General features: G+C 35.0%; 1 protein-coding gene across 2 annotated transcripts in view; it reads left to right on the forward strand.

The window, feature by feature from the left end:
* The window catches only part of PKN2 (protein kinase N2), a 141,208-nt gene that overhangs the window by 74,265 nt on the left and 39,467 nt on the right, over positions 1-27,476 (forward strand). For both annotated transcript variants that reach the window (XM_045801851.2, XM_045801852.2), the window contains 4 exons: positions 318-463; positions 549-762; positions 13,192-13,377; positions 14,500-14,609. In XM_045801851.2, coding sequence (XP_045657807.1) covers positions 318-463; positions 549-762; positions 13,192-13,377; positions 14,500-14,609 — 656 coding nt within the window. The remainder of the gene's footprint in view (positions 1-317; positions 464-548; positions 763-13,191; positions 13,378-14,499; positions 14,610-27,476) is intronic.

Consider the following 27,476-nt stretch of genomic DNA (forward strand, 5'->3'; position numbering starts at 1 on the left):
GAATAGAGATAAATTGTCATTCTTATTATTATGGGCATGGTGCTTAATAAATGTTATGTAGGAGAGAAACAGTGGTTCAAAGTTGAGGAGGAGGAAGCATTATGTTTTTTGATCTTTAGTTTTTATCTTCGAGTTTTGATGGCTAAAATGGAAGGCTTTTTATTTCAACATTGTATCTATTAAGTATTATTTGAGTGTTTATTGACTTAATAACTAACTTCTAAGTTGTAAGAAATCTTTTGTTTTCATGAGTTTTAATCACCAAATATGAGAATACCAAATAAATGGTTCAATTGCGTTTTTTTTTCCCCCTCTAGCAAAACCTGTCATAAGTCCTCTTGAGCTTCGGATGGAAGAATTAAGGCATCATTTTAGGATAGAGTTTGCAGTAGCAGAAGGTGCAAAGAATGTAATGAAATTACTTGGCTCAGGAAAAGTAACAGACAGAAAAGCACTTTCAGAAGTAATTTTAAATAAATATTTTAACTTAAATACATTATTCAAAGAATGTAATTATTTAGATGATAATTGTCTTTTCCCTATTCAAGGCCCAAGCAAGATTTAATGAGTCAAGTCAGAAGTTGGACCTTTTAAAGTATTCATTAGAACAAAGATTAAATGAACTTCCCAAGAATCATCCCAAAAGCGGTATTATTATTGAGGAGCTTTCACTTGTTGCATCACCAACACTAAGTCCACGTCAAAGTATGATATCTACACAAAACCAGTATAGTACACTATCCAAACCAGCAGCACTAACAGGTAGGTTGCATACTTCTCCTAATTATTTTTGGTGCGTTTTTTTGTGTGTACATTTGGTCCTGGTTTAATAAAGAAGAAAGTATGCACAGAGTTTTAAAATATTGTGATAAGTTACACATAACATAAAATTTATTATTTTAACTATTTTAAAATATACAATTCAGAAGTATTTATTTACAGTGTTGTATAGCCATCACCACTGTGTAGTTCCAGAACATTTTCATCATCCGAAAAGGAAACCCCGTAACCAGTAAGTAGTTACTCCCCATCCTCCCAGCCTCTGGCAACCACTATTGATTTTCTGTCTGTGTATATTTGTCTGCTCTAGGTATTTCCTGTAAGTAGAATTATATAATTTGTGGCCTTCTGTGTCTGGCTTCTTTCACTTAGTGTACTCCTCTCAAGTTTTGTTCTTGTAGCATATATCAGTATTTCATTCCTTCTTGTGGTAAATAATATTCCATTGTATGTGGATATATACTAAGTTTTGTTTATCCATTCATCAGTGGTTGGATATTTGGGTTGTTTGGGTTGTTTCCACCTTTTGACTATTGCAATTATTATTGTTATTAACATTTGTGTTCAGGTTTTTGTTTGAACATCTGTTTTCACTTACTTTGGGTATATACCTAGGAGTACAATTAGCAGGTCATGTGGTAATTTTGTGTTTTATTTTTGAGGAATGGTCAGACTTTTCCACAAAGTCTGCATCATCATTTTTGTTCCCAAGAGCACACATCCTTACCAACACTTGTTATTTTCCATTTTTTTTATTATTGCCATTTTAGTAGGTCCATTATTGAACGTGGGGTAGTAAAATCTCCAATTATTTTTTGTGCCTGTTTCTCCTTTTAATTATGTAAATGTTTGCTTCATGTATTTTTGGGCTCTGTTGTTAAGTGCACATATGTTTGTAGTTTTTTTTTTATATCTTCTTGAAGGATTGACTCTTATCAAAATGTAATGAATGTCCTTCTTTGTCTCCTATAACAATTTTGGACCGAAAGTCTATTTTGTCTGATATTAGTATAGCCATCTCAGCTTTCTTTTCCTTATTACTATTTGCACTGAATATCTTTTTTTATCCTTTCGTTTTTAATCTGTTTTGTCTTTGGATCTAAAATGAGTCCTTTAGACAGCCTATGATCATGTTTTTTAAATCAGTTCTGCCAATCTCTGCCTTTTACTTGAACAGTGTAATCCATGTATATACCTATGTGGCTAATGCAATTCTGATGCTAACTACCTAGAGTTGGGTCAGATTTCATAAGTTCAATGGCACAGTCCCACACAAGACTGCCCTCCTTTCTGACATAAGTTGTAAACTTGGAGTTTCCCCAACTATCCACACTTTTGACAAACTGGCTACAAATTCAGGGATTCCCACTACCACCTCAGGTTCAGTAATTTTATCGAACAACTCAAAGAAGCTCTATGTTTACAATTACAGTTTTATTATTTATTATAAACATAAATTAGAAAAGACACATAAGGAGAGGTCTGGGGGTTCCAAATGTGAAGCTTCCTAGTCCTCAGCATGTATCACCCTCTTAGCATATCAATTTCTGTCACCAACCAGGAATCTCACTTTAACTGTGAGTATCCATAGTTTTTATTGTGGCTTCATTATGTGGGAGTGACTGGTTAAATCATTTAGCCACTTGATTGAAATCAGTCTCTAGTCCCCCACCCTTCTCTGAAGTTCAGGAGGCCAAGCTAATATTATGTGGCACCAGCCCTCTATTATATGGTTGTCTTTCTGGCATAGCTAGCCCCCATCCAGAAACTGTAGGGGCCTACCATGAATCACTTTGTTAGTATAAACTCATCTGAGGTCTGAGGGGCCCACCATGGATAAGAAGACACAGCAATCACTGAGGAAATAACAATGGTTTAAAGGCTTGCTCCCAGGAGCCATGAACAATAACCAGCCAAATTCTTTATTATACAACAAAAAGGCTTACTTCTGCCATTTTGCTGTTTGTTTTCTGTAGGTCTTAATCTTTTTTTTTTCCCTTGAATTCTTCTGATACTGCTTTCTTTTGTGTTTGAATTTTTCTAGTTTACCTTTTTGATTCCCTCGTTTTTCCTTTTCTGTATATTTTTTAGTTCTGGGCTTAGTGGTCACCCTGGTGATTAATATCCTGAATTTATAACACTCTTTACCACTTTATCTTCAATACCCTACAAAAACTCCACTCCTATATAGCTGTGTCTCCCTGTCTTTTGTTGTTGTGTCACAGATTACATGTTTATAAACTGTGTGCCCGTTAAATTACATTATAATTACTGTTTTATGCACCTGCCTTTTAAGTCATAAAGAAAACAAAGAGTTATAAACCAAGAACACAGTAATACTGGCTCTTATATTTACCTGTGTAGTTAGTTTTACTGGTGTTATTTTTTTCTCCAATTTCAAGTTACTGTCTAGTGTACTTTCATTTCAGTCTGAATGACTTATTTTAGCACTTCATCTGGGCAGATCTGCTAGTGACAAACTCCCTTAACTTTTGTTTATCTGGGAATCTCTTTATTTTCTCCTTTATTTTTGAAGGTTGGTTTTGCAATATGTGGAATTCTTGGTTGACAAATTTTTCTTTCATTACTTTACAAATGTCATTCCAGTACCTCCTGGCCTTTGTGCTTTTTGATGAAAAATCAGCTTTTGTTCTTATTGAGGATTCCTTGTAAGTGGTGACTTGCTTCTCCTTTGCTGTTTTGTAAGATTTCTCTGTCTTTGGTTTTTTTCACAGTTTGATTATAGTATGTCTTAAGTAGTAATCTCTTGAGTTTACTCTTGGATTCTTCGAGCTTCTAAATGTGTAGATTCATGTCTTTCATCAGATTTGGGACATTTTCAGACATTATTTCTTCACATATTTTTTCTGCCACTTTATTTCTCTTCTCTCCTTCTGAAATTCCCATAGTGTGTGTGTATGTATTCTTCATGATATTCCAGAGGTCACTTTGTCTTTGTTCACTATTTCTTTTTAAAAAGAACAAATGTTTATTGACGTACAGACATTTTGGGGGCCCAGAGACGCAGAGGTAAACACAAAAGTAAGCATCAGCTTCCATGGGTATCAGAAATTAGAAGGGTGAAGAAAGCATCAGAAGTCAGAGTCTTCCCACCAGCAAACTCCTATGAGCCCTGTCCACAAACATGAATCATGTCTCTCTGTTTGAACTGTCAAGATTTCTCCCAAAAGTCTGGCTTTAGTAGAGCTCAGAAAGAAGCTTCTCAAAGTTATCAAGCCAGGTGTCAAATTGGTTAAGTCAGTTACAAACCATCTTTAGTTTCATTGTTTTACTTCCTGCTTTTTATTTTGTTTTGTTTTTAATTAGGAGCATACCCATTTAGTGTTGTTATATCTTATTGATCAATTACTCTTTTATCATTATAAATATTCCATTTTATCTCTGAAAATACTCTTTGACATACAGTTTACTTTGTCTGATATTAGTAGAGCCACATTATCCTTCTCATGCCCAGTGTAACCTAGCAAGAATTTTTTCCTAGAAGTTTTTCCATCCTTTCATTTTCAACCAATTTTTTAAAAATTTAAAGTGGCATATTTTGTATACATTATATAGGTGACTCTTTTTTTTATCTACCCTGAAAATCTGACTGAAGTTGTTAGTCTGTCATATTCTCCCCTCTTTTTTTAAACAGCTTTACATACATAAATTGCACACATTTGATGAGTACAATTTGGTAACTTTCGATATAACCCCCAAAAGTTTCCATGTGCCCTTTATAAACTTTCCTTTTAATATAATATTATTTTTGGTATGTATTTACTGTACAGTCTTGGTGTTCGAATAGTATCTTTCCTGGCCTTTGTTGTTGTTCCTGAAACAAACCTTCTATATTTCCATTTCATCTCCTGTAACAGCCTTTTAGTTATGCCTGTGTGTGTGCATGTGTATGTGTGTTTATTGCTTTCTTTAGAGAATTAGGCATGCATATTGAACTTATTACAGTCTATGATCACAATCTACTCTCTTACCTCCAAATCAGTTAAAGAATTTTCTGAAGAGAGGCGCCTGGGTGGCTCACTCATTAAGCATCTGCCTTCGGCTCAGGGCGTGATCCCAGAGTCCTGGGATCAAGCCCCACATCAGGCTTCTCAGCTGGGAGCCTGCTTCTTCCTCTCCCACTCCCCCTGCTTGTGTTCCCTCTCTCACTGGCTGTCTCTCTCTGTGTCAAATAAATAAATAAAATCTTTAAAAAAATTTATGAAGAAATATTTGCAAATCCTTCTTCTTGTTGTAATATATATTACTTCTACATATGCCTTAAAAATCATCATCCTTGTATGGTGACTAACAAAATAAAAATAATTATTATTAAAAAATCGTCATCCTTGAGTATTGTTTTACCCTAGAGAGCTAAGAGCTTTAAGAGTATTGTCCATTTTTTCAGTTTATTTTTTCATAAAACAAAACATTGTCCTATGTATTTAATGACCCATTTATTATTATTTCTGTTCTTTACTTCTTGTACTTGAGATTTTCTCTATTATTATTTCCCTTTAGTCTATAAAATTTCCTTTATAGCATTTTAACGTTTATTATAATGAAGATGTGCTAAAGTGTCATTCTTTCACCTTTTTCCTATATTTTTCAGCTTCATGTTTTAAGAATATTATTAGTGAAGGTAGAAATCTGAATTTTTTTTTTCTTTCAGCTCTTTAAAAATGTGATTTCTTCTGGCTTCTATTTTTCTATTATAAAAAGTCAGCGATAGTTTTTATCAATATGTCTCTTCATGCAATGGCCCTTGTTACCCAGCTGCTTCAATAACAGAATTATGTTCACTTTCCTTTAGTTTTCCCCCCTTTGTTCCTATGACTAGGTGCTTTTAATTGACCTTTCTTCACATTTGCCAGTTCTTCTGCCTGCTCAAATCTACTACTGAACTTTTCTAATTTTTTTTAAATTTCAGTATTGTACTTTTCTGCTCTAGAATTTCATTTGATTCTTTTTTTTTTATAATTCTGTATTTTCCTTAATATTCTCTATTTGCCTAAACACCATTCTCCTTTCTTCTGTTTGTTTGTTTTGGGTTTTGTTTTTGGTTTTTGTTTTTTGGTTTTTTTTTTTGGTAGGTCTTTGACAGTTGATATAAAGTCTTTGTCTAGTAAATCCTGTGTCTTGGCTTCCTCAGATTCTATTAATTTCTGCCTCTCTTGTCAGTCAGCCATACTCTTTATTTTCTGGCTTGCATCATCATTTTCTATTAAAAACTGGAGATTGTGAATATTACAATGTGTAACTCTGAAAGATACTCCCCTTCTCTAGAATTTCTTGTTGTTTGTGTGGTATGTGGTTGTTTAGGGGCTTTTATAAGCTGTTTTGTAAAGATTGTATTCATTGTCTTGTATGATCACAGAAGTCTCCATTAAATTAGTGGTCAGCTAGTGTTTTGACAGATATGTCTTTTAATGCATGCAGGCAAAAAGAAAAAGAAAAAAAAAAACTCCTTGCTTTTGCAGCTGGGCTGTTTATTTGTGTGCTGGGGCATATCCTCAGTGGTTTTCCAGGCATTTTACAACTGTGCCTTGCTCACACAGGACTTGTAGATCAGCCAGATGTGAGAGCTTAAGGCTTTCTTGGGTCTTTTCTGAGGATGTTTTCTGTTTCTCCCTTGCCTTCTAGTTTCCCAGTGGAAGCATTGCAAAGCCCCATATTCCTCAAAACATCTCATTCCCTATATTCTCTTCGAAGACTCTTTGGGATATCTTATTGTTTGTCCCTATTGATATCTCTTGCTCCAGGCTGCAGTGACTGGTTCATTTGCTGTTAAATGCCCTCCGCTTAGCTATTTCTCTGCCCTGAAAGATTTCCTAGTTAGGCAAAAAACAAACAAACAAACAAAAAACACGCCTTTGTGTTAGTCCTTCATGGAGTCCTCAGGTCAAAGCAGGCAACCTTACTTTCTTGAGCATGAGTTTTTCTCTGTAGACTGCCATATTGAAGACCATCACCAAGCCATTTGGTTGGGGGTGGGGGCGGGGAAGGAATGAGGCAAAGGTAAGTTAAAATGCCACAGAGCTCTCCCATTAAATACTCATTGCTTTTTTTTTTTTTTTTTTTTAAGGATTTGTTTGGTTGCAGTAAACCTTTGACTGTTTTACAGATTTCTCATACACTTGATTCTAACAGTTTTTGCTAAGTTTTGGTTGTTTTGTTTGTTTCCCATGTTTCAGTGGAGAAACTGCTTTTAGACTTTGCTATTCCACCATTTTCTCTGACCATCAGCTACAGAGGTTTTTATGGTCCATATGAATGTTACACTGACTTCTCTCACCCCTAGAAATCCTTAAATTACCAATGTGAGTGTCAACAAGGGCTTTCCCTTAAAAATAATGTCATAAAATATTTTGAAGATGTGAAACTGTTCTTCAGAATTATGTAGCATACTGTCACATTCTAGTAGCTTTATCATTGATCAGTTTTATATTATGGCAGACTTCTATATTAAAACTTGAAGGACAAATTTATGGTTAAACTATGTTGTTGCCACTATTAGGATCAATCTAAACCTGCAGTTACCAAATTGAGTTTCTAAATCTGAGGCATCCTGGGATGCCAGAGTGAATTCTCAGGGTACAACAGGATATCTTAAGCTTTGGGGGGCGACACGGTGTTAGTTCACTTCCTAGGGTCACCATTGAAACTACTACCTCAAGGTAGCTACAATTTCAGCATGAGGCAGAGCTATATTCCTCTCAGTGACGTCATACATTAACGAAGCTGGGTTTGCCTGCATTGCTGTGATAATAAATACCACGTGAAAAATCAATGCGAAATAGAAAAGAAGGTGGAAGTTTCCAGTCTAGTGCCAGAGTTTGAGAAGCTGTACTGTGGTCAGTAGGTACAAACATCCCATTAGGAAGTAACCGTGGTTATTTACAAATGAAATAAGATTACTTTTTCTTTCAAGTTATGTGTATTATTTTTGTAAATAGTTATTAATTTGTTGCAATATCCTTTGAAACAGAACTGTTGGTATATCTTTTAGATTAGGAGCACAATGAAAATTGAGACACTAGGGTACCATGAAACAAGAAAGCTTGGGAACTTTTGGTCAAAATCCTCCATTTTATTTAAAATGTTTATCTTTCCAGTCACATCTTCTATAACTCCTACCATGAGTCTTCTATCACAATTAAACTGGCTTGTGCACAGTCCCTTGCCTTACTATCCATCTTCTTATTCTATTTTTTAAAATTGGAACTGCAATATAGACCTGTGAAGAACAAAGACCTTGTCATCTACCTACACATAATCCTAGCCCCTAGCACAGGACACTTCATAGATTCAGGAGATACTCGGTAAAGTTTATTTGATGATAGGAAGGAACTGTACTTACTTACTACTTAAGTTTTGTCATTGTATGGCTCAGTACTGAACACATTAATATTTGAGAGTTTCTGAATGATTCATTGATAAAATATGGTTGTCAAATATTTGGAAATCAGTGTTTCTAGAAGAGTAATAAAGCCACATTTAGAAAACCAGCTGATATGGCTGGAATTTTTTTTTTTTCCTATTCTATTCTTGTTGGCTCCTCTCCCCAATTCTTTAATTCCATTCTCTTTCTTCCTGTTCGTATTGCCTTACTGAACCTTATTCAAAGTGATGTAAATCGCCAGTGTAAAAGGAAGTATCTTACAATTCTTAAGACATTTTGGTTTTTACAAAAATTCCTTTAAATTCATACTGAAATTTATAATTAATTCCTGCTGAACCTTAAACTAAATATGGAGTAAGAAGGAAGAGAAATAATATTGGCCTTAATAAAGGATTAGACACAATGAAGAATTATCATGGATAGTAGTAGGAGCCTTTACCCTCCTGAGTTTCTCACTGCATGCTAGTGTTTGTGGTTTGTCTCATTTATACTCTGATTTCTTTTGTGGTTGTATGGTTATAAATTGAAATTAGCAAATTTAGTGCTATTTCGATCTAAGGTATTGAATTTTTTGGTCCACATTTTGAGACATTTGCTAGTTTTTATGAAAAAAGATTTTCTCAGAACTAAAAAATGTTACTTAGTTGTACCAAGATGAAATACTGAATTAGTAAAATGGATATAAAGTAGTTTTTCCAGAATGTTAAAAAAAAATTGTAAAAACATTTACTTGTTTTAATGGAATTCATAGCTACTGCTTATGAATACAAACATTTACTTCTTCAATTGCTTGTTTTAAAAATTTCATATTGTGGGTTGTAGAAGTAAAAAATTAATTTTAAGCTATTTCTAATATGGTTATTTGCAATTGCAACTGTGTCACCTCATAAAAGAAACTTCTAGGTGCTTAACAAAGATCTTAAATCCCTTTGGATTTCTTTTTCCTAAGTGAAAGCAGGTGCTGAGCATTGTCATCTCCTAATATATTGAAATTACTAAAATATTTAATAAGCTACCAGGGTTTGAAGTAGTGACCAGATGTTTTCAGTTTTCCCAGATGACTTTTACAGCTAAGCATTTACAATGGGAACGAGCTAAGTTTGCCAGTGTAACAACAAAAAATGCAAATAAAATAAACACAAGTTGTTTCTTTTGAACTAAAATTAAAATGCTATCTATTATATTTAATCTGTCCTAACACTTTACAATTAGAGAAGATTTCCAAAGCCTAACCAAACATGAAATTGAAGCTTCCCCTTCCATCTTTAGTAACTTTATTGAGACATAATTTACATACCATAGGATTCACCCACTTTAAGTATACAGTTTTAGGATTTTTAGGAAATGTATATAGTTGTGCCACGATCATCAACCTCCAGTTTTATTTGAAGTATATAATTTCAAGGTTTTTTTCATAAATATACAGTTGTGAAACCATCACAATGAACAAGATAATGCATGTATTCATCATTCCTAAAAGTCTCCTTGTGTGCCTCTGTGTAATCCCTCTTTCCTGCTCTTCTCATGTTCTCCCTACCCGCATCTGTCTCCAGGCAATCACTGACCTGTTTGTCACTTGCTATTAGTTTGTATTTTGTAGAATTTTATGTAAATGGAATCATACAGTAGATACTGTTTTCTTTTGGGAGAGGGATTTCTGGCCTTTTTCACTCTGAATAATTACTATGATACTCATCTGTGTTGCATGTATCAATAATTCCTTTCTATTATCAGTAGTATTCAGTTGTGTGGATATTCCATAATTTGTTTATCCATTCACCTGTGATAGATATTTGAGTTGTTTCCATTTTGTGTTTTTTTCAAATGTAGCTATTAATAACATCCTTGTGCAGTTTTTGTGTAAATGTAGATTTCAGTTGGTTAAATAGGAATGATATGGCTGGATCATATGGTAGTGACTGATAATGGATTCTTTACCCATTTTTATATCTGAAAAGTCTTCATTTTTGAAAGATATCTTCAGTGAGTCTAGAATTCTAAGTTCACAGTTTATTTACTTGTTCATTTCCTCAAATGTTAACGTTGATGCTTCTCTGTCTTGCTTTCATTGTTTCTAATGAGAAATCCACTGCCATCCTGATCTTTGTAATGTGTCTTTTTTTTTTTTTCTGGCTGCTTTTAATATTTTCTCTTTATTATTTGTTTTGAGAAATTAGATTATAGTATGCTTTCATGTGATTTACTTTTTTCTTTTTTGTTTGATGTTCATCGAAATTCGTGGATACTTTCTGGGTTTACAGTTTTCATCAAATGTGGAAAATTTTCAGCCATTATTTTTTCAAATATGTTTCTGTTCCCATTCTCTCTGCTCTTTATCAGGGACTTAATTGCAAATATATCAGGCCACTTGAAGTTAAACTCACAGTTTACATATGCACTGGTTTTTTTTTCCCTCAAGTCTTTCTCTTATTTTTGATCATTTCTGTATCATTGCTATAGCTTCAAGTTCACTAGCCTTTTCTTTGCAATGTATAATCTACCACCAATCCCATCTCAGTATTTTTCCTTAAATCTCAAACATGGTAGTTTTTATCTCTAAAATTTTGTTTTGGATCTTTTTTATTCCATGTCTCTATTCAACTTTTTGAACAGATGGAATAGAATTATAATAACTGTATGAATGTGTTTATCTGCTAATCCTAACATTTATGTCAGTTTTGGATTGATTTTTATTTGATTTCTTTTCTTATTATGGGTCTTATTTTTCTGTTTATCTGCTTGCCTGGTAGGATAGGCAAAATTTTAAGAATGACCCTGGGAACCCCTCCCCTGTGAATATGATGAGGTATATCAGTCCAGTGATAATATTATGTTATATGGCACAGTGGATTTTACCTGTGTGGTTAAGGTTACTAATCAGTTGGCTTTGCATTAATGTAAAGGGGAATGATATTGGTAGGCCCGATATGATCACATGAGTCCCTTAAAAGCAGAGAATTTTCTCTGGCCAGTGGCAGACAAGGAAGAAAGATCTGAATCATGAAAAAGATTGTATGTGCTATTGCTGGCTTGAAAATAGAGCCAGCCATGTAGTGAGGAATTCAGGTGGCCTTTAGAACTTGAAGACAACCCCTGGCCATCAGCTAGCAAGGAAATAGGGACCCCAATCCTATGTCTGCTAGCAACTGGATTCTGCCAACAATCTGAATAAGCTTGGAAGCAGTTTCTTGAGAGCTTCCAGACAAGAGCCCAGCCTGGCAGACATGATGATTTCAGCCTTGTGAGATTTCTAGCAGAGAGTACAGGCAACCTCTGTAGACTCTGACCTACAGAATTGTGAGGTAATAAATAGGTGTTGTGTTAAGCCACTATATTTGTGGTAATTGGTAATCCAGCAATAGAAAACAAATGTGTCTGGTAGTCTCTGATTAGATGCCAAACATTGAGTTTTAGTTTCTCAAGTGCTGGATATTTTTGTATTCCTGTAAATAGTCTTGAGCTTTGTTCTAGGTCACAGTTAAGTTACCTGTAAATAATTTGATCTGAGTATTGCTTTTAAGATTTCTTATGAAGACCAGAGCATCATTTAGTATAAGGGTAATTATTCTGTACTACTGGGGCAAGACTGAATATTTGATCAGGGGAAACCTCCCCACATCTTAGTTCTCCCTCTGGAGAGCTGTTTTCTTCTCTTCTGCCTGTGAATTCTAGCCACCTTGGTCAATTCTGTGTCAGTACTCTCAGTTCTGGTTCCTTAACTCAGGTAGTCCACTTGGCTGCACCTGAGTTCCCCCTCCCTGCACTATGTCCTAGGTATATTCAAAGCAGTAAACTTGAGCAGTCTTAAGGTGCATTTTATTTGTTTCCCATCTCTTGAGTATCAGTGTTCTTTGCCTGACATCCAGTGTCTTTAGCACTTTTTTGACATATTTTGTTTAATTATTTTTTTTAGTTTGAGTTGAGCATAAATCCATGGTTTTTTACTTTGTTAAAAGTCCTTTGGTTACTTTAAATAATTGAAAATTTTAAATAAAGTGAAGCTTTAATTATTTAAGTTTAATGGGACCAGGAAATACTCTTCCTAAAATGTTATTCTCTGTGCAGTATCTAAAATTTTAATACTGTAGCACCATTTTTAAATTCTAATATACTAAGTCTAGCCCAAATGATGACAAAGCCATATCTCTGCATGGCCTCACAGTTCCTCATTTTCATTTGAACACCTTTAGTATTTATTTGCCTAAGGAAGTTGCAATTATTTTATGCTTAGATAATTACAGCCCATAATTATTTGACTCACTAAACTATTAGAATGGAAAGTTAATATTATTTTACATCTTAAATAGAACAGAAACCCGTTTATTTATGCAAAAAACCCTATAAAGTCTTTTTCCATGTTAACTGCATAACTACTAAACACAACTGTTTTTCACATAGTCAGATTTCCTTGTTTCTAATTTCTGTATTTTTATTGTAATAGGCATATTATTTGGCTTTATGTTTCTCCTCCCACATGGTTTAGCAACATAATTCTGTAATTCTTCCATGTAATTATATAAATGATATAAATGAGTATTCAGACATATAAGAAGTTTATGTAACTGGTTTTATGCCCTGCAGACAGTTTTGGGGAGATGCTGTTCTTTCCATAAAATTTCTTATAATTGTGTTAATTAAGAATTTTCAATAGGTTTCTCTAATTAAAACAGGAAAGATGATTAGTTACCTCACAGATCCTCTGGGAGAAGAGATTTTGTTATTTTAGCACACCTTTTTTTTTCTCCCACTGTTTCTGAATAGGTAACAAAGACATAGTTCTATATTAAGAATTGATGTTCTAGGGCGCCTGGGTGGCTCAGTTGGTTAAGTGTCTGCCTTCGTGTCTGGTCATGATCTTAGAGTCCTGGGATCCCCACATCGGGCTCCCTACTCAGTGGGAAGTCTGCTTCTCCCTCTGCCCCTGCCCGTTTGTGCTCTCTCTCTCAAATAAATAAATAAAATCTTTAAAAAAATTGATGTTCTTATTTGATATTTGTTTATGCTAACAGGTACTTTGGAAGTTCGTCTTATGGGCTGTCAAGATATTCTAGAGAATGTTCCTGGACGGTCAAAAGCAACATCGGTTGCACTACCCGGTTGGAGTCCAAGTGAAACCAGATCATCTTTCATGAGCAGAACAAGTAAAAGTAAAAGTGGAAGTAGTCGAAATCTCCTAAAAACCGACGACTTATCCAGTTCAGTAACCAGATTTTGTAAAAATCATATAACAAAGGGTCTATACAGAGGACTTAGCAATGGGAATAGCAATGGGAAGAGACAGAGTTGAACAAAAAGCTTTACAATTATGATTTCTATAATTTTAAAATATTAAAAGCTGTATTGTTAGGAAAACAAATACAACCAAAATTTATTGAAATTATCTTAGAAAACTGAATGACGTATAGCATTAATTCTTTTGGAAGAATGAAATAGTATCATTATGGCAAACTGAAAGTGTTCAGAGGCTATTAGACTTGTTACATCTTGATTCTTTTAATGATATAGTGACACTTCTAAACTAACATTGAAATTTTGATAACCACTGGACCAAACATGTTTACTAGGGTAGTAGCTCAGTTAGCAAACAAATGGTGGGGGTGGTAAGAGTATTACGCAACAGGTTTATGAAGCACTTTGGAGACATTCTAAATTGTAATTATAAACTGTGATATAAACGTGTAACTGGAAGTGGGGGAGAAAGGCCTGTGATAATTCAATGTACTATTGAGTACAGAGGTGAATATGTCAGTGCTTTTCTGTATATAGAAAGAGCTTTTAGGAAAAGTGTGAAAATAAAAATTGCCTGAGGTAACAAGCTCTATAAATAGAAGTGTAGAGGCTGAAAAACTGGATGATTGCAATTTATATACAAACATGCACACATACAAAATAGATAGCATTTAATCTTTGTGTTTTTCTCAAACTCAAAGGATAAGTTGGGAGCATCTAGTGGGAATGTATGTACATATAAAAGTAGCCATTTAAGACCCAGAAGCTTCAGGATTAAGAAAGACGTTACATTCAGGGCACCTGGGTGGCTCAGTTGCTTAAGCCTCCCACACTTGGTTTCCCCTCAGGTCATGATCTCAGGGTTGTGAGATCGAGCCCCACATCAGCTCTGTGCTGGGCATGGAATCTGCTTAAGATTCTCTCTCCCTTTCCCCCTCTAGCCCCCCTCCCTATCTAAAAAAGAAAAGGAAAAAAGAAACCCCTTATGACCCCCTTAGGATCATAAGACTTTTGTTGCTATTAAACGGTCGTACTTCTGTTTTAAAGGTTTTAAAATATTTAAGTAAGTTTATAAATTTTAATTACAGATGATGTCTGTGCAGTTTTGAAGCTAGATAATACTGTGGTTGGTCAAACGAGCTGGAAACCCATTTCCAATCAGTCATGGGACCAGAAGTTTACACTGGAACTGGACAGGGTAAGATGAAAACATTTACTTGAATTTTCTTATATTTATCATTCATTTTGAATGTAAATTTTCTGTCTTAGAAGACTTTGAGAAGTTTTATTTTTAACACAATAAATGAAGAAACTAGGAATTTTTGATATTCCTCATCTGGTGAGTTATAAAGGTCTACCTTAAGACAGAGGTGAACATCGGAGTGCTATAGTAGCTTTGCTTGTGCAGTGATTTGAAAATGTCTAGTTTGTGTTAACCTAAAAGACAACCAAGTGAGAGCTAATATTGAAATAAATTTTTTGAGTAATGCACTCTCTAACAACTAAGGTGATTCTTCTGACTCACCATTTGTAGGTTATAGTATCAAAGCTAGATTTGAAATGCACTAATGTGCATGCTTACTCAGCCTTCCATGTGTCTCAGTGGCTTTCATAAATTGATGCGAATGGCTAGAATGCAATATGTAGCTTTAGAATCCAGCAGAAGTAAACTTGGTCCACAGTAGATTCAAGTCCATGGCGCTAACTTTATTATTTAGATTCTACTCCATGTACTGGGGTGTGGGAAGAAAATATGAGAACTTAACCCCAATTTTGCCTAAAAAATAAGAAAGCTATCAAGCTTTTTATCATTTTGTATTTAGGTTGATGATACATTTGTCATTTTTAAGTTACATATATTAGTGAAAGCAGATTTACAGTGTTTGATGATGTGAGGTGGTGACTACTGCTCTAGTAACCTCTACTTTAAAAATATTTTTCCAATTTATTTTTTTCTTTCCTCATAGCATCCTAATCAGGCCCTCATCACTGCTTTTCTTGGTTCAAAAAATGTATATACTTGAGCAAAATGCTTCAACTTTATGTATACCAGTTTTCTTAGCTTTAATACCACCAACTTCAGTGAGATATGTAAAAAAAAAAATCTTAGACAAGTGGTAATAACTTAATGTTGGCTTTTTTTTTTTTTTTCTAAAGTGATTTACTAACTAATCTCCATGTGTCTTAATACCAAACTGATTTTCAAAGAACATGACCTTCATCTTGGCATTCATTCTCTCATTTAGGATCATTCATTTATTCATTAAAAATGAGTACGAAATTATTCGTTCATTTAATCAACAAATATTCATTGGTATCTACTATATTCCCAGCACTTCCAGGTAGTAGATTAGCAATGAACAATATAAATAAGGTCTTTCGAGGTTCCTCAAGGAACTTATACTTCAGTGGTCTTCAGTACATACCTGATTAGTTGCAAAATTTTTTACCATTATATCTGAAATTGTAAGAATCTGCCACCTCGTTTCCCAAGTACACCTTTATTTTGATAATTTCAGTTTAAATGATGTTAGGTTTTAGAATGCTGGGCTAAGGTGTTTATACTTGTTGATATGGGAGATGGGATGGAAGAGATATAATGGAAAAGTTGATCTTGGAATTTGTATGTAGAACGAATTTAATGGAAGAGGATCTAAAGGTATGCATATTGGCAGGCAGCTACTACAGTGCTACAACTGTAAGATTAGGAGAGCTGAAGTGAAATTTGGCAGTAGGAATAGAAAAAGATATATATAGGAAATGAAGGAAAAAATAGTATTAATAACTAGTTAGATTTGAGTACAAGGGAAGGAATTTGTCTCTAAGCTGCAACGAAAATAATGCCACAGTGATTAGAAAAAAACTATATTGGAAGGGAATGGGTTCTATACCTAGTTACTTAGCAACTAAATAAAGATGTGGAACTAAAAGTCAGGGCTGAATAAGCAGATTAGGAGATCATCTGACTAGAGGTCACAGCGAATGCCATCCAAGTGGGTAAGATCAATGCATTCATTTCACAAATATCTGTTGAACATCTTACATATGTAACAGGCTTTTTACTAGGTTCTAGATTTACAAAGATAACATATGCTCATTGCTGTAACAGACCTCTTAGGCTTAATAATCACTGATTTTCTATTCTGTGCCAAGCACCATTCTAGATGCTAATAATGATTGAACAAAACTCCAAAGTCCATATACCAGGGCTTTATATCGTAATGAAGGAAAATAAATAGTAAACAAGTTAAAAAAAAAAAAAACTACAAGTACAGCGAAGGAAGTAAATAGGGTGGTGTAGTAAGGGGGTGGGGGCTACTTTAGATAGAGTAATTGGGGAGTCACTTGAGGAGGCTACATTTGACCTGAGACCTGATGGGTGAAAAGTTGCCAGACTTGTAAAGACCCAGGGAGAGTATTCCCAGCAAGAGGAGACAAAATATACAACCCCTCAGGTAGGAGAGAACCTGATATGTTTTAAGAATAAAAATTGTAAGACAGAAGATCAGTGTAAAAGTGAAGGAGATGTAGGTACATGCCGAATCACTAGGATTTTTATAAGAATTGGGAGACAGTTGAAGGGCTCTTAATAGGGGAGTTGACATCATTTGATTTATCTATGGTAAATGATCTGATAGAAGTAAGTACTATGTACTATAGAAGCTGATAAAAGACTTACTAACACTAGTGGGAAAGAGTTTGTAAAGAAAGAAAACAAAGATCTAACAACCAAATCTTAAGCAGTATCCCAAGGATAGGAGGAGAAAGGTTTGCCAAAGAGAAGTCAAAAACTTTGAGTTGAATCAGATCATACCTTAGATAAACATTATAAAAGCTTATCCAGTGAATAATTGCAGGAATGATGAGATGATGAAAATCATGTTACATATCAAACAATTGAAGAAAATGGGATTTTTGAAAAGTCTATTAAAGAAGAAATTTAACAAAGATTTGATAACTGTCTTGAAAGTTAAACGGAGGAACATGTGGGGGGGAAGTTAGGGTAGGGATAGCAATGAGATTTTAATTTGTGTGTGTTTATTGTTATTAATTGGTAGTGACTTCCTGGAGCTCATTGTTAAGGTTTACTGGATGGATCTTGGTTTTCAGAGATTATACTGATCAAGTAGCAGTGTTTACCAAATTCTTGGAGAAGTGGCAAGTGGTAAGCTGTTGTACATGTTCCATCCTTGGATTGACTGTATACTTTGTGGCTGTGGAGGACAAAGCAAAAGTCAATGGATGGCAGATTTTTTTTTTTATTTCAGTACAAAGGAAAATATGTTAAAAAATGAAATGAGCACTATAGAAAATAGTAAGTTCTCTCTCAATAAAGTTGAATGAGCAACTTCTAAAAGAGATTTTAAAGGAATTCTTGTATCAGAAAAAAGTTACACTTCTAAGATTTTTTTTCAACTCTGATATTTTCTCTTTCAGGGTAGAAGAACCAGCATTGCTATGTGCTATAAATTAGCTGTTTAAATAGATCAGTATAATTCAGTCAAGCCCACTAGAGAGGGAAATAATAGTTGGGGTTGTTAGTATAGATAGATATCATTTTCATGTCTTGTTTTATTTGTGGCTTCTTTCTAAACTGTGTGAATACATATAAATATTTATGACCATAAAATGATTCTTTTAGTTTCCATTCATTTTTAATGTATTAGGTTTGCTATACCATTGGTTTTGAAGCCAGGCAAAATGAGTTCATTGTCTATCTGCTACTTACTTACTAGCTTAGATAGTAGACAAGTTGCATAATCTTACTACTGGGCATTTGTTTCACCATCTCTATAATGGGGATAAAATACACACTTAACTCTTGAACAACACAGGTTTGAATTGTGCACGTCCACTTAATGTATGGATATTGTACAGTAAAGTACTATAGATGTATTTTCTCTTACGATTTTCTTAATATTTTTTTCTCTAGCTTACTTTATTATAAGAATATGGTATATAATACATATAACATACAAAATACATATAAGTTGACTATTTATGTTATCAGTAAGGTTTCCAGTCAACTGTAGACTATTAGTAAAGTATTGGGGAGTCAGAAGTTATACTCAGATTTTTGACTGCACAAGGGTTGGTGCCTTTAACCCTCGTGTTGTTCAAGGGTCAACTGTAATCTTTACAGGACTCTTAGAAAAACTGAGGTAGTGTATATAAAATCTCTTTCACTGCCTGGCACATTTTAGCCACTCGATGGCATTAGTTCTTTCTTTAGCCCTAGGCTTTGATGTGTGATTGGCTATGAATTTAAGTGTAATAGAAGAGTATGGTAGGTTATGGGGAATTAATTGGTTGAATGTCACTTTCTTTCACTTCAGAGCCTATTTAAAGTAATTCTAGGATTTTTGATGAGTGATATGATCAAAATGAAACTCAAAGAGGGGCACCTGAGTGGTTCACTTGGTTAAGCATCCAACTCCTGATTTCAGCTCAGGTCATGATCTCAGGGTTGTGAGATCGAGCCCCGCATCTCATCAGTCTGCGCTCAGTGGGGCGTCTGCTCGAGATTCCCTTCTCCCTGCCCCTCCCGCTTGCTCATGGGTGCACATGGGCTGTCTTTCTCTCTCTCCAAAATAAATAAGCAGATCTTAAAAAAAAAACAAAAAGAAACTCAGAGAATTATTGTTAGAGGGAAAACAGCTAAAAGGTTTCTCTTGTAGCCAGGTTATTGTGTTATAGAGTTTTATATTTAAAATAGAACACAAGAGTAACACATACATACATATAAAATAAAATAAAAAAGAACTCAAAAGTAAGTTACTATCATTTTATAGTTAAGGAAGCTAAGCACCAGAGTAGTTACATATTAATAAATGTTAGAGCTAGTACTAGACCTCAGTGTCCTTCAAAATGGATGCTCTTTCCTCTATGGTAATTTGAATGAGACAGATCACACAGAAGATAATGAAACCTGAAAGAGAGAAAATAATTTAAAATTACCCAGACTACAAGCTTAAAAAACTATAAAGACTGATAACTGTTGATTGGTTGTTCGTTATTTGCAGTGGTGATTTCACCTAAGATGGTTTTTGTTTCCATGACTTCAGATAGTCCTTCCACTTTGGAGTAGTCCTCCCTTTCAACGTTTGAAAACAGTGCATGACCAAGTAAAGCTATTCATCCCTGAAGCCAACTGGACCTTCTAGGTTCCTGGTAGGCATGTTGCTTGTCCCTAATTTGATTAGAAACTTCTTTTGGGCAGAGACCACATTCCTTATCATGAAAACTACTTGTGTTTACACAGCACATTTGACTTTTTCATGTGCCTTTTACCCTTTTACTTTATCCCTTATATTTATAGAATATTTATTTATGGAAAATGTTTATTGAAGTATTTATAGAAAATGTTATTTTAAACTATCTGACGTGTTCATGCCTAGCATTTTGCCTCAAATGTCAAGTTACTTTTCTACAGGATTCTGGAACTTAGTTATTTATACTATTTCTATCTTCTTCAAGATACAAAGATTCATAGGTCTTTTTGGAGTTAGGAGATACTCTGGAAATAATCTAGACCTAGAATAATCTAAGAAAGCCCAGATTATGTTCCTGGTAGGTCAGGGCTCTGTAGAATTGTCTTAAGAGGCAACACAGACTTTTTGGGTTTTTTTGGTACTCTGGGTAAGATATCATTTGGAATTTGCCCCTTAAGAAAAACAAGTTTTGAAAATTGCTGATGTAATTCAGTCCCCCATTTTACAAATTAATAAGAAAATTATGGCCTAAGAATTATAAATAACAAGCCTAAGTTATAATCCAGAGTTGTTTTTTTTTTCTATTTTTACTGAAGTGTAGTTGACACAGTATTTTTCAGGTGTACAATATGGTACTCAATGAATTTGTACGTTATTTCTCTGCTCTCCACAAGTGTAGCTACTTTGTCACCATACAAAGCTATTATAATACCATTGATTATATTCCTTATGGTTTTATCCTTTTTTCCTGTGACTTATTCCATAACTGTAAGCCTGTATCTGCCACACCCCATCACCCATTTTGCCCATCCCCTCAGTCCACCCCTATCCCTCTGGCAACCATCCGTTTGTTCTCTGTATTTATGGGTGTGCTTCTGCTTTTCATAATAATCCAGGTTCTTTTATTTTTTATTTTTTTAATTAAGTAATATCTATGCCCAACGTGGGGCTCAAACTCACAAGCCCAAAATCAAGAGTCACTCCACCGACTGAACTAGCCAGGCACCCCCATAATGCAGGATTCTTAATGAAATCTCCTGTCAGTGCTGTGTTCTTTCTATTCTTATCAGATTACCCTTTTTATATTTTCTTATAAAATTTGGTCCTTTTTACTGTTTATTGTAAACACAATAGTAGCTATGTAATATCTCATTTTCCCTGAATTCCCTTAGTCCTTCTAGGGGAACAAGCCATAGAATAGGAATACAAAGACATTTTAATTTCTTCTATGTATGAGCTGTCTGACATGACCATATTGTTCAATCTGAGATGCTGTTTTTTAACTTAAAATGGAACTGCAGGTGCCCTGAATGGCTCAGTCAGTACTGCATGCATGTCTTCATCTCAGGGTCATGAGTTCAATCCCCATGTTGGTGTAGAGCCTGTAAAAAAATAGAAAAAGAAAAAGAAACTACGAAAATATTTACCCTTCTTACCTTTCTGCTGCTTCCAAATTCTATCGAACGACACATCATATTCTCCTCTGAGGCTGAGTCCTCTGAGACAGTGAACTATGTATATAATCATCTACTATTTTTTCCCCATCCCTATCATTTCTTGATCACCAGACAGTTTCCAGTATTCCTTAAGGACTTTGGTTCTTCACTTCAGCATCATTATGGAGGATTTAAAGGAAAAAAAGAATAAAACTATGTATGTAAACAACCTACTTAACATAGTATTATTTCAAAGTTCTTCGAGCACCTCAGCCACAGTATACCTTTACTTCTTGTCATTCTAGCAATGAATTGTTCTGAAATCTTAAATTTGATATGCCAGACTTTCACCATACCTTTTACTTCTCTAAATGAGATAGTTACAAGCACCAAGATTAGTGGTTATGCAGATAATGATTATGCAGTAAGTGACAGCTCATGTAATTAATTGTTACTCATCTGGCTGTCTTCCTTATTACCACAGAACTAGATATTTGATCAACTATTTCCATTTCCTTGATTCTTCAGAAGGGGACTGAAGAAGGGGCTGTCAGCCCCTTACAAATTAAATTTTCTTTTCTGTGTACCCTAAAACTAGTTATCCCAAGCCATGTCCTTACTGATGCCTCCACATAAAGCATTCTTCAATTTTGTCTTTATATCAACACCTGTTATGGAAACGCCCAACAGCAAATCAGTCCTACCATCTGTCTTTTCTGCTCTAATCTACTGAATGCTGCTGAAATATTAATCATACCTATAAATCTTAGTTTCTAACCTCAGCTGGGCTTGTAAAAGTTGTCCTGCATTTCAGATCTTAATCCCATTACTAGAAGCTTTTCTTCCACTATCTCTTCAAGTCTTCTGTCCCACCTCAGATCCATTTGCTTCTGTTTTAGAGATAAGATTAAGATCATTAGGATGCAGCTTCCTCAAATTCCTCCATCACCTGCAAATATTTCTGTATCTTCCTCGTTGGTTTTAGAAAAAGAGGTCTCTCTCTATCCTGTGAGAGCCTATAAGAATTAGTTTGTCCTCCATTTTCCATTCTATCTTATCTCCTAAACTCTGTTCCATTACCCAAGCTGTCCCCTGTATTTTTTTCTTACCTCCTCCTTTCTTCTCACCTCTGTTTCTTACTGCATATGTTCACATTCCTCCCATTAAAAGAATTTTTTTTTTGTTTTGCTTCTTCATAGCTCTACTGATAGGCCTCTCTTTCATAGTCAGGATTCTAGAAGTAGTAATTTGTGCTCACAATCTGTTCTTCCTCTCCCTATCATTCATTACACATTACACTGAAACTTCTGATGTAATAGGTCCTGAACAACACACGTTACATATAGTGTCACTGTTTTGGGGATTACTGAGATTCCAAAAGTTAAATAACTGTTCTTGACCACACATCTAGAAAGCAGTGATTCTGGGAATCAACGCAAGCATTCGACACTAAAGCCAAGTCTTACCTGAAACCAGTATGTTCTTTTTAATAGTGTGCTAACTTGTCTGTTTGTTTCCGATATAGATTTTCTTAATCACTTATCACAATAATAATGGTAAAAGCTGACATTTACTGACTACTGACTATGTGCTGAGCTTGTCTTAACTCTTAATTTTCATACAACCCTAGGTGGTTGATACCATTATTAAACATACTTTACAGATGAGCAAACTGAGGCTCAAAAAGGGTAAGTAAGTAACTTGCCCAAGGTCACAAAACTAGTAAGTGGTATCAAGTAAGATTTCAACCTGTTTGTTGTTCTACAGAAATTAATTGAGTATGCAGTACCAGGCAATCTTGATTCTAGAGGCCTTGTTTTTAATTATTATATTGTCTGATCTGATCTGACCTCTGCTCCTCTATATTTTAAATCCTTTAGTGGCAGCATATAATTTACAAGTTAAAGACCAAATACTTTTGCAAGTCATACAAAGCCCTTCATGACCTGTCTCTGCCCATCTTCACATCTTTATTTCCAAAAGTAGTCCTACTTATATTCTAGGCTTTCACTAGATGAAACTATTTCCTATCCCTACAATATACTTTATGCGTGCTTAACTTTGTACATTCTTTCCCCTGTGACTACTGTGTTCTCTCCTTTAATCTTGTAATTTATATCTGAAAACCCAGCTTGAGCAATTTTACCTTTTCTGATCTTCCTCCTACCTTTCCCTTAGGAAAAATTGGTCATTTCTCCCTTTTGTGTCATTGCGCCAATTGTATATGCCTCTCTATTGCCAGTATTTACATTTCCATCTCCCCAACAAAACTATGAACTATTTGAGAACAGGACCATACATTGCTTGTCTTTGTATCTCTGTCATAGTACTTAGGATAGATATTCGTCAAGTATTAACAGAGTGAATGAAAATAACTTATGTAAAATATCTTTAAAACTAAAAAACAGGTTTTTTCAATTTCCTCTTTTTCCCCCCTACCTCAGCATACCCAGGTGACACACTCTGGTTGGTACAGTGATTCCCAAATAGATTCCCAGAATGACACAAATTAGAATCGGGGGGGGGGGGGGGTGTCCTATACATTTTGAAAATAGCTTCTTTCTTACCTACTCCTGTCCTCCCCCACACAACTGAGTCTGACTTATTCCCTTATGTCTTACCTGTTATTGTCCTATAGCACAGTATCAGCATTTTAGCTTTTTTCTACCTCTGTGATCTTTAAAGTAACATGCAAAGGCCTACATTTAGCACTGTGAGAAATACAAAACAGTAAGAAATGCTCTTTCCATAAGGTACCCTATGGTCTGGTAGGTTTAAAGAAAACAGTTTGAAACAAAATAAAGAATTATTAAATTGTGTTTCAGAAGCTTAGGGAAGAATTCTGCCGAACATGAGCATGCATCAAAAATTTTAAAATATGTAAGGATACAACCACCATCAGTAAGCAGCAATAGATAATGGGATTATTCTTTGTAGAATATAATATAAATGTTTAAATTACTTAAATAATAGAGGAATTTGAAAACATGAGCAAAGAGTAAGTGACAAAAAGACTAGGCAAAGTTTTTAAAAAACAAAATGAAATAGTAGGCATCTGAGATGTGCTTCAAAAATAATTGGGGGAATGGTGGCAGTGAAACATGATTGCCATTGGTAAATTGTTGAAGCTGGGTGGGAAGCAGAATGAAATAAAATTTAACAAATATCAGAAATAACATTTGCAATTGAAAGCTAAGTGGATGGGTTAAATAACAGAGGATTTAGTGGTATGGAAGATCAAGCTAAAGAAGTTGCCCTAGTGCAACACAAAGAAACAAAGAGATGAAAAACATAAAAGAGAGGCTAAGAGACATAAAGAATAGGATGAAAATGACTAACACACTAAATGGAGTTCCAGAATGCGGTAACTTGTGGAGAAAATGGGGCAGTGGTCATGTCTGAAGCAATAATGACCTAGGATTTTCCAGAAATGATGACAAACGTGAATCCTCAGATTTGAGAACACAAGTCCTTAGAAAGATAAACAAAAAGTTAGACACATCTAAAAACTCAAGGGAAAGACATATGGACTGGATTTAATCATGAATGTCCTTTTGAGGGAGATGGATGCTTAATTTGGTCTTGAAAGGTGAATTTGGACTGGTACAGAGGGAAGAGCAGTTTGAAATCTCATATGACAACATAGGTTTTGGCTGGGGAATAAGATACAGGACTAGACATAGAAACTATTTAAAGACACAGAGGCAGGAAAGTTTATAATAGGTTTGGAATAATAGGGAGTCTTTGGAACTTTTTATACAATATGAATTGATATAGATAGGAAGCAGTTTATATATAAAACTGTTAAAGCACTAGTTTGTATTGTAATTGTTTACTTCTCTCTTATGAAGAGAGCAGAGTCACCCACATCTGTAGGAGGGAGATTTTTCAAGCAAATATCACAACCTCAGATTCTCCATTGTCTGTCTTCAACTCTCCTCTCTCTATTTCCCATCCTCCCCAAAGATCTAAGGTTTCCCTCTTTTTGTCACATTCAGTCCAGCTGGAAAAATCACCCTTATTGGACTCCTGAACTCAAGGAATATTACTGTTTCCTGATGTAGTTGTTTTCTGTTTGCCCCTAGTGGACTTCAGTGACCCCCTTCCCTGTCGTATGCTTTGCCCCTGGAGCAGTGATAGCTGTGGACTTGAACCACTAAGCTCTGACTTACAATGGGAGACATTATTAGGAAGTATGAGGGCAGGAGGAGAGGGAAGTCAAGGTGTTTGTTTCCTTCTCTCCTTGCCTGTTTTCACAGCATTGGTTCAACTGTGGCTACAGCTCCCATTGGACAGTCCCTTTTCCAAAGTTTAGTTCTCATTGGATTCTGGTAACTATGCCTTTTGCCCATTGAGGCTGGGGGTGGTAATGGTTTTCTACTGTTGCTAGATGTCAGTTGCTTCCCATCCTTGTTGGTTCCTTAACTTTAATCACACATCCATAAATAGCCAATTTTTTAAATTCAAACTCTTTGGGGAGCCTGGGTGGTTCAGTCGGTTAAGTGTTGTCTGCCTTCGGCTCAGGTCATGATCCCAGGGTCCTGGGGATCAAGCCCCATGTCAGGCTTCCTGCTCAGTGGGGGGTCTGCTTCTCCCTCTCCCTCCCCCCCCCCACTCGTGCTCTCTCTCTCTCTGTCTCTCTGTCAAATAAATAAATAAAAACTTTTAAAAAATAAATAAAATCCAAACTCTTTGAGCGTGCAGTTTCTTTGCTTCTGGGACCCTAACTGGTGTTTCCCAAGCCTGTGTTGTCTTTAGAAGCCCATGGAAAGCCAATTAATAAAAGACCAATTAATGTGATATCTGCCGTGTTGTACGTTTACAAAGTCTTACCTTTCCTTGGCTCTTGAATTTTCCATGCTTTGTTTTTTGCCCCCCCCCCCTTTTTTTTCAGCAGTGGAGCCTAGCTTTCATTTTCTTCTGTTAGAGGTTCCCTGACTCTTGATTCACAGCATCCTCAGTGTTCTAGTTTTGTTTTTGGTTTGTTTTTTTTTTAAACAGTGTGTGTCCAGGCCAAAAGAAATATCCAGTAATTTCATTTATTAAGAAATACTAACTAAAAAGCTTCTGTGCAGCGAAGGAAACATGAACAAAATGAAAAAGCATCCCACAGAGTGGGAGAAAGTATTTGCAAATCATAGATCTCATAAGGAGTCAACATTCAAAATATATAAAAAGGTCCTATAACTCAATAGCAAAAAAAAATCTGATTAAAAAATGGACAGAAACTGAATAGACATTTTTCTAAAGAAGACATTCACATAGTCAACAGGTACATGAAAAGGTGCTCAGCATCACTAATCATCAAGGAAATGGCAAGACAAAACCACAAGGAGATATAACCTCACACCTGTTAGAATGGCTGTCATCAAGAAGAGAAGAGATAACAAGTGTAGACAAGGATGTGGAGAAAAAGAAACCTTTGTGCACTATTGATGGGAATGTAAATTGGTGCAGCCACTATGAAAAATAGTATAAAGGTTTCTCAAAAAATTAAAAATAGACCTACCATATGATTCATCAGTCCCACTCCTGGGTATATATTCAAAAAAAATGAAAACATCGAAGAGCTATCTGTACTTCCATGTTCATTGCAGCATTACTCACAATGGCCAAGCTATGGAAACAACCTCTCTGTCAAAGGATGAATGGATAAAGAAGATGAGATGTGAAATATATATGGAACATTAGTCAACCATGAGAAAGAGGAAATCCTGCTATTTGCAACAACATGGATGACGTTGAGGACATTATGCTAAGTGAAATAAGCCAGACAAAGACAAATGCTGCATATATCATTTATATGTGGAATCTTAAAAAAAAATTTAAAAAGTCAGACACCTGGAAATGAGGTAGAGAAGTGGTGGCCAGGGCGTATTGCATGGTGCACTGGGTGTTATACACAACTAATGAATCATCGAGCCTTACATCGGAAACCGGGGATGTACTGTATGGTGACTAACGTAATATAATAAAAAATCATTAAAAAAAAAAAAAAAGGTGGTGGCCAGGAACTAGGGGGTGGGGAAAATATGGAGAGGTTGGTTAAAAAAAAAAAAAAGCTTAGTTATAAAATGAATAAGGTCTGAGTATCCAATGTATAACATGGTAACTATAGCTAATAACACTGTATAAATGAAATTTTTTAATTTAAATTCAATTAGCCAACAATGTAAATGAAATTTACTAAGAGAATAGAACTTAAATGTTCTCCTCAAATATAAAATATGTGAAGTGATGGATGTCTTAATTAACTAGATGGGAGGAATCTTGATAGTGTATACATATATCAAAATATCATGATATACACTTTAAATATACACAATTTCATTCAAAAAGTAATTACTGAAAAATGTTTATTTAGTATTTATGTCTTAACAAACTAGTACTTTTTAAGAAAACAAAATGAGAGAAAAG

Source organism: Ursus americanus, chromosome 12 (genome assembly GCF_024610735.1).
Source record: "Ursus americanus isolate L20-20 chromosome 12, mUrsAme1.1.p, whole genome shotgun sequence".
Classification (NCBI taxonomy): Eukaryota; Metazoa; Chordata; class Mammalia; order Carnivora; family Ursidae; genus Ursus; species Ursus americanus.